The sequence below is a fragment of the Phycodurus eques genome, chromosome 4, assembly GCF_024500275.1.
Source record: "Phycodurus eques isolate BA_2022a chromosome 4, UOR_Pequ_1.1, whole genome shotgun sequence".
NCBI lineage: Eukaryota > Metazoa > Chordata > Actinopteri > Syngnathiformes > Syngnathidae > Phycodurus > Phycodurus eques.
In genome coordinates this window covers 15,653,687-15,662,128 of record NC_084528.1, presented here as the reverse complement: position 1 = coordinate 15,662,128, position 8,442 = coordinate 15,653,687, and the positions used below count along the sequence as shown (strand labels likewise).

The window sequence follows — 8,442 nt, the reverse complement described above, 5'->3', positions numbered from 1 at the left end:
TGCTGTTGTGGTACTTCCCTCCCCCTGGTCAAAAAATGACAGACGGTCCACACAGTACTGTTACTTCCTGTCTGGTGGTGCTGGTAGCCATCGTTGTCACGTTAATTACACATGCAAGGAGAAGGAGGAGGCACAAACATACACAAATAAGCACTTGCCTCAACACACTCTACAAGATGATATCTAAAGCAGCTTTATTCTTATTATATAGTCACACATACAACATCGTTATCATGACAATCACTGTCATCTGCTCCTTCTGCCACTCAGACAAGAATTGCTCTTTCGTTTTTGTTTTTACTCCATTCAAAAGCTAAAGCTGTGATAAATAGAAAATAAAACATTTGGTCCTTAAATACAGATATAGTCTAGGCATCATGGTATCCTTGTTGCTACCCACACAGAACATCAAACATGAGTGGAAATGGAGGGAAAGAGACACAGCAACACAAGGAGGACACAGCCATGTGAGCAAGAGGTTGAAGGAGTGTTAAGGAAACCGAGAGAGGCGTCAAAGGGAACCGTTTGCGCGCAGAGCTGTGAAGTCACATGAAAGCACAGACAGAGTGAAAGCCAGGGAGGGAAGGCGGGCTAGGAAGCACTATTTACAACCAGCCAAACTAAAGTGAGCAAGAGTGCACAGCAGAGCAGTGAGCAATACAGTTTAGAAAAACTACAAGTCACACAAGTTGTCCGGAGGGAAGTTTAAAAGTTTGCTGCATGTGGGAAAAAAAGTAAACACACACACACCTGCGACAAAACCAAACTACTCTTTGTGTACTGCTCCTAGTTATTGACATTTACCAATCTTGTCATTCTTATCTTTACACTTTGGTGGAGATGGGAAGCAAGAGGAAGCATTGTCTATTGGCTGTATGCATTTGTAACTCGCACCTTTTACAAACAATATTTAAAAAAACCATTATCTTATACTCACACTTCCTGTGACGTACAGTACTGTGCATAAGTATTGGGTCATCATTAGATTTGTTCGTTTAGACCTTGTATAATGTCTGAGCAGATAACGTAGCAAGGATTGTCAGTGCCAAGGCCGAATAAAAACAATTTGTCCTGTTAAACCAATGGACACTAAAACATCCAAGCTCGAGGTGTCCCAACACTTATGCACAGTGTTTGGAGCCATCTCAGACGTATTGCTGTTTTCATCCACCGGGGAATGGAAATGTCGGCTTTTTGCATCTGCATCCCTGCCCCGAGCTTGCTTGACATATTTATGCATGTACACATATTGCCTGTTTTCTTGATGAGTGGTCTGGTTGAGTCACACAAGCACGTGATGTTCTAAGTCGATCACATCCTAGCATGAATGCAAACACCATGAAGCTGTCCACATGAGACTGGATATCTGTCAGTATGTCAGTGTTCTGCCAGCCAGCAAGAGCTACTTCCTCTTCGTTTTTCTTTTACATGTTGGCAGGCAGTTTGTGTCTCAGCCCCTCTGAGTCTTTTCTGGTCACTGGCAGCTGGGGGTCATTTTTGCCCATTTTAGGGGAGGTGTTGTTAGCTGGGGTAGTGGTATGTGGTGATTGAACGGTGGAAGGCTGCGAGGGTGAATTGAGTTTGGAGGGATAGCTTGGTGCGACTGTGGTGACTGCATTTTGTTTTGGGGGGTGAGTTGATGCAGCAGAGTCACTCTGAGATGTGGTGGCTTGAGAGGGGGGCTTTGTTGAGACTGGGCTTGACTTTGAAGGACGATTCAAACATGATGTGGTGCTAGGGGTGAGTATGGGAGGGGTTTGCTTTACGGGGTGAACCGTGAACCGTACTTTGGTGGGGGAGCTTGTGCTCGCTGGGGCAGGGTTTGAAGTAAGAGATGACACAGATTTGGGAATCTGGCTGGAGGACAGGGTCCTGGCGGAACTAAAGATGGAAGGCTGCATACATGAGGTTGGACTTGGGGATTTACTTATGGAAGGGTTGGATGTAGGTGGCGAAGGTGGGGCGAGTGTCTGGGTAGGAGTTTGGGAGAAAACAGGTGTTAGTGTTTGAGAAGCGGTTGATGGATGTGTGCGCACCCCCTGTGTGAGAATTGGAGAGGTGATTGGGGTTGGTTCTGGGCCGGGACCAGACAATGGTGAAGCAGTGGGCAGCGTATTGGATGCTTTGACCCGGGCACCTTGGGAGGTTGTTGTGGACATAGCAACCACAGGCGATGGGGGTGAGGAACTAAGAGATGACTTATGACCAAATGTTTGAGGCAGTGGAACTGGAGTTGAAACAGACGATGGAGGAGGAGTGGAGGAGGGCGAGGAAGATGAAGAGTGGGGAGAAGGGGTGGCAATTGGTTTGGGGCGTGGAGATGAAGTGAGTGATAGTGGGGTGGTTCCTGTCAAGGGAGGTGTGTGGCAGGGAGGCGGCGAAGACGAGCGGGAAGGTGCGGTTAGAGTTGGTTTTGGGCGGGGTGTCTGCAAGGGCATGGGTGTTGGGGATGAGGGAGTGGGCACAGGTGAAGGGGTGGCAGATGGTGTTTGCTTTGGAGAGGAAGCTGCAGAAGGCATATATGGAGATGAGGAGATGGGCAAAGGGGCAGTGTGAGGGGCACATTTTGCATACATAGTGGGCTGAATAGGCGGTTGTATTTGTGGATTGGATGTACGATTTGCCACAGGCTGCACCGGAGGGTTGGAGGTCAGTATTCCCGCACTGCCACCTCTAGCTAACTGCCCTGCCAGGAAAGGAGCTGCCAGCAAATTCCCCCCAGAGGCCTTCCGATGGAGAGGGGGGTGAGGCTGCAATCCAGCCCAGGAGCGGTGAGGCAGAGTGGGCTGTGATGCAGAAAGCAGCCTAGCCTCCTGGGTGAGTCTGCCTAATGCAGGCAGGCCTTGACAACTGTTTCCCCCATGGCGCAGCAGAGCTTCTTTTGCACCTTTCTGGTTAGTCACAGTAGTGCTGCTGTCTAATGGAACAACAGAGGCGGGAGAAGGGCTGGTGGTCTGCATCTTGGGTACGGGTGGAGTTGATGCTCCTCCAACGGTTGGGATGACAAGAGAGCCATCAAGTACTGAGGGATGATCAGCCTGGAGGCGCAGGTTGTAATGAAGAGTCCTTCCTTGTTGGACTGACACAGAGGAGGCTGCGGCGGGTGGAGTTTTGGCCACAGGTGGGGACGTCAACCCGCCGAGTGAGCCCATGTTGGAGGGTGAGGAAGGGAAGGCTCTGGGGGAAAAACCTCCCATCCCACTCATTGCCATCATTCCGATGAGGGAGCTGACAGAGGGGCGCAGGGGTTGCAAGGTAGGAGCACGAGGAGACGAGAGAGGAAACGAAGAGGAGGGTGATGGCGAGATAAGAGGGGAGGGCAGGAAGAAAGTGCCCCCTAGTGCATGCTGCTGCTGCAACTGCTGGAGCTGTTGCTGCTGCTGCTGCTGCTGGTGGTGCATGAGGGCGATGGCCACATTACTGGTGGCAGCGGCCGTCTGCAGGGGGGCGTGCACCAGTGGCGCCCAGATGACGGGGCAAGGCCTGGGGGACATCGCGCCACTCCCTCCCATGACGCCGCTTCTTCCTGCTGCGGCTGCTGCGATGGCGTCCTGCATGGCTGGCATGCTGTCGTGCTTGACAATCTGCTGCACCAGTATGCTGTCGCAGGAGCCCAGACTACCCGCTGCCAGGCCACCGCCTGCTCCCGGACCTCCTCCACCCCGCCCCCCGCCACGGCCCAAACTGCCTCCGAGTGAACCGCCTTGAGATGACTTCCTCAGCAGCACAGAGTTCTTCCTGCCTGTAGGGGAACAACACAAAGAAACATTGCTCTGCAATAAATGTTTAGGAGAGTGATTCACAACTACTGTGTCACGGTGGCGTAAGAGATCATCAGGTGTGCCACGGGAAACTATCCAAGTTCACTTAATCGGTATGAAAACAATTATTATTCATTACAAATGTATCATCGTTCATCGATCTACGCCAGCAGCATATACTGACAGCATATAGTGACGATCCATCCATCCGTTTTCTCTACCGCTTATCCTCACTAGAGTCGCAGGCTATCTTCTATCCCAGCTATCTTCGGGCAAGAGGCGGGGTACACCCTGAACTGGTCGCCAGCCAATCGCAGGGCACATAGAAACAAACAACCATTCGCACTCACATTCGCACCTACGGGCAATTTAGAGTCTTCAATTAACCTACCAAGCATGTTTTTTGTATGTGGGAGGAAACCGGAGAAACCCACGCAGTCACGGGGAGAACATTCAATCTCCACACAGGCGAGGCCGGGATTTGAACAGTCCTCAGAACTGTGAGGCAGATGCGCTAACCAGTCGTCCAACATGCCACCCAGGCGATACAATTAAACTGTGAATCCACCAATTGCCATTTAGACAACAGAAAAAATCATGGCTTCCTGCGAGCATATCAGCTTTGTGTTCAACTAAACAGGCCCGCATTACACTCAAGGTCAATTTGTGAGTAAATTGAGACAAGAACATCATTATTTCGGTATGTATGTGAACATCATTATTTCGGTATGTAGTGGTGTACTGTTAAAAAAAATGCGCATGTAATATATGTTCCTTGGCTTGTAAAACACTTGTGCAGGGAACAGTTTGTACTACGATTCAGAGCTCGACCAAATGTTTTGGGAAAAATATGTGTTAATCACTATCATGGATGACATCAACAAATCATTCAACACAGAGCTCAGTTTAGCACTGTATGTGTTTGGCTTTTTCTTTGGCTTTTTGTGGCCTGTTTGATTTATTCTCAGAGAAAGCAGTCTCAACAAGGAGTGTTGTGAGAAAAGATGAAGAAGAATATACACAGTAAGATGCAGTATGTGGACCTCAAGCTGTAAGATTGCAATTTTTTTGGTTTTACTCTCAACAGTGGTTAACTTGTTTTTACATGCATTAGAAACCGTTACAAATTGTATTATTTTATGTACTTTAAATGATACCGATAGAGTTAATACAGGAGGTCCTCCATTTACGATGGAGTTCTGTTCCTACAGCGGCACCACATTTATGCATGAATCAGACAGTGGGATAGTCTATCATTATCCTACGCTAATGCAATTGTAATGCCATATTGACAGTTACAATAACAATAATAATGCATCACAGTTATATAGCGCTTTTCTGGACACTCAAAGACGCTTTACAATTTCATGCATTATTCATTCACACCTTAGTCACACCTGGTGGTAGTAAGGTACTTGTGTAGCCGCAGCTGCCCTGGGGCATTCTGACGGAAGCGGGGCTGCCATTCTGCGCCCACGGCCCCTCCGATCACCAACAAACATCCAACAGCATCCAAACACATACATTCGTTGGCAGTGTGGATTACGTGTCTTGCTGAGGAACACAACGACGACATGCACTCGGTCGGCGTACGAACTGGTGACATTTCGGTTGCAGGGTGTACTCTTACCCTCTGTGCCACGCCGCTCACAGTTATGGGTAAACTTTGTATGAAAACACGTCTAGGTCATAAACATAAAACAAATGAAAATCAGTAATAACTGAGCATGCCCTCTTGTGCCACGTGATGAGGTATTCTTACGCCGCTGCTCAAACTAGTTCATTGTGTGCCATTCCTAATCTTGAAGTGTTATCAGCATAGATCATTTTACACTTGAAACTATGTGAGTCCCGGGATGCACATGTCATGGAAACAATGAGTCACTGGCACTTATCATCACAGAATACAGATACAGTAATCCTACGCTATATCACGGTTCTTGCTTCGCGGTCCCGCTGTATTGCAGATTTTTACTACAGTTGTTACTCTATTTTTTTCCGATTGGTATCGGCCAATAATTCGCAATTTATGATGATCCGCTTTAATGTCATAATTCGCTGATCCGATCAATGACGTCATTGATCGCCTCCGCAAAAGACATTTACTCCGCGTCGCCATTGTGTACATTATATTTTAATCCAAAAGCTGGTTTATTTTTAGCCTCGTCGCATGTCTTTTTACACAGTACTGTAAATATCTGACCGCCAATAAAGTTAATTTTTTTATTTATTTATTTTTTTTTTTTTAATAAACGTCGGCGGTGTGGGACAGACAACACGTCTGAGACAGACAACACATAATGGCTGGATCAGACTACAAGACAAATTTGGTCTTTGTCAGACTACTGCAATAAAATCTTGTATTCCGATACCACCACATCCCGTCTTTCACGAACACTGGGCTTTATCTCGTCAAATCAAACGCGACCGCATACAATCGTTACAATGCCCACGACAACAACAATCAATCGCTCGTCTATTGTGTTGGTCAAAAAAGAACAAAATGGGGGGAAAACGTGTGGTGGTGCTCGGGAGAAGATGTTCATTCAAGGATTGCCTGAGGTATATTCACGTACTTTTAATACGATGCGGCTTGCAAGCAGGCAACAAAACGTTATGTGGCCTAGCAAGCTAGTGCTACCATTAACGCTTGTATGTAAACATGCCCGCATTCTGTTGAATCGTGCTCTCAAGTTTCGGTGTGTGTGGAGTAATTTAATTACAATCATTTAATTACAGTAAGTTAGCACCCGTTATTTCTGCATGTTGTAATGTTGGTTTGACCTGACTGATTAGAATACATGACCTGACGAGAATATTTTTGAAGATACTCAGTATACAAGTACAGTATATACAATAAATGAACAAGTCATTTAAATACATATTGCTCCATATTGTGATTGGATCGGTGATCAGTTATCTTTTTTTTTTTTTTTAACTCGCTGATCGGTGATCGGCCCCAAAAATCCTGATGGTGAAAAGCCTGTTTTTTAACTGCGGAAACACGGGTTTCTTACTGCTTCTGACTGTGTGTTTATATTTTTTGTTTGCAAAGAAAGCAGTGTTGAGCATGGCTGGAATTAAGTAGGTCTCTAACAACCTGGGTTAGATGCATGTAGGCCATGACTGACAGAAAACTGCACTAACACAGAGGACCTCCCATAAAGGTTTTATGATTGCGACAGTTTAACCATGAAACGGATTTTTTTTTACAAGTCACATCATTTCCATCGCGAAAACAGTTTCTAAATGAAAACAAATCAAAGGTTTCGTAATGGATTGTAATTGCTAAGAGCCCTATAAAATGTTAGCTTCCAGCTTTTGGTATTTCAAATGTTTTCTCTTCTCATTTAAAAATGTGCTCTGACCTTTCTACCAAGGACATGCTTCACCAAAGGGCCTTAAAACTTGAAAAATGTGGACCCATAATTGCAGGATTAAGATGGGAGAAAGAAGTCCATCCACTTTACAGGTTGGGAAAAAGCAGACAAGTCAGAAATTACCAATACGGTCCAATCGGTCGACGGCGACGGTCTCGAAAGCCCGCCGCATCATCGGGTGCTCCTCAAGCACCTCATTAAAGCTGTCCACACTGAGCGAGTACAAACGACAATATGTATCTGCACGCACGCTGGCCGTCCTCCGCCCTCGAGTCAACAAACAGATTTCTGTAATATGAGAGAACAAGCAATAGAAGATCAATAAGCAAACAGAAACGCTAGCATCTTCCCAGGATAACATTGTCACCTCCAAAATAAGAGCCGTCGCTTAGTTTTGTCTCCTTGTTGCCTCGGGCGAGCACGCTGACGCGTCCATGCTGGATGAAGTACATCTTCCTCCCCACGGTTCCCTCTCGGATGATGAAGTCAGCCGGCTGAAAGACCTCGAAGCGAAGTTTGGTCAGCATGGCGGTCACAAAGTTGGGGTCGGCGTTGGCGAACAGCGGCATGTTGGCCACCAGGCTGCGGCAGTTAAAGCTCACAATCTCCTGCACACACACAGACATTTAATGCAACACAACATTCTGTCCATCCATTCTTTTTCTATCGCTCTTGTCGAGTCGCCGGCTAAAAATAGCGTTTTAGACAGTGGTAGGAATTAACAAAGTAGAAAATACTTTGTTAATATACAAGTCGATTTTTAAGGTATCTGTATTTCATTGGAGTATTTATTTTTCTGATGACTTTTTTACTTTTACTCCCTACATTTGGAACCAGATATTCTGTACGTTTTACTCCTTACTCGGTCAAAACAAGTGTTACTTTTTTCTACTACCGCGGACGACGACACGACGTGAAAAAGATGTTAAATACCGAGACCACGGCTGAAGTCTTGATTGATTGATTGATTGACATTGAGGGTTATATACAGTATAAGGCAGAAAAAAACGGACACAAGCGACATGCAGAAATGTGAACCAAAGAGCATCAATGACAATAATGCACGGATTTCCCGGTGTTGGGGAGTAAATAATTACATGTAACAAAATGTATGTAACTGTCGTCCATTACATTATTGGGAGGAGCTGTGTAATTAAATTACAGTTGCTTTTGGAAATTTCCATGATTACAATTTTAGTTACATTTGAAGAATATCTGCACAAGCTCTGATTTTACTTCCTCCTTCTTAAGCGACGCTTGTGATTGACCTTGAAATGCCATCTTTTGCAATCTGTATTCAT

The 8,442-nt window shown here is 46.0% G+C and overlaps 1 protein-coding gene across 1 annotated transcript in view; it reads right to left on the bottom strand.

Annotated features, from left to right (window-relative positions):
• Positions 1–1,217: 1,217 nt before the first annotated feature.
• The window catches only part of LOC133402050 (potassium/sodium hyperpolarization-activated cyclic nucleotide-gated channel 3), a 28,755-nt gene continuing 21,530 nt past the window's right edge, over positions 1,218–8,442 (bottom strand). Inside the window, exons 7-10 of the mRNA XM_061675618.1 lie at positions 7,509–7,749; positions 7,265–7,429; positions 1,655–3,742; positions 1,218–1,603 (exon numbers count right to left, since the gene is read on the bottom strand). Coding sequence (XP_061531602.1) covers positions 1,425–1,603; positions 1,655–3,742; positions 7,265–7,429; positions 7,509–7,749 — 2,673 coding nt within the window. The 3' untranslated portion in view covers positions 1,218–1,424. The remainder of the gene's footprint in view (positions 1,604–1,654; positions 3,743–7,264; positions 7,430–7,508; positions 7,750–8,442) is intronic.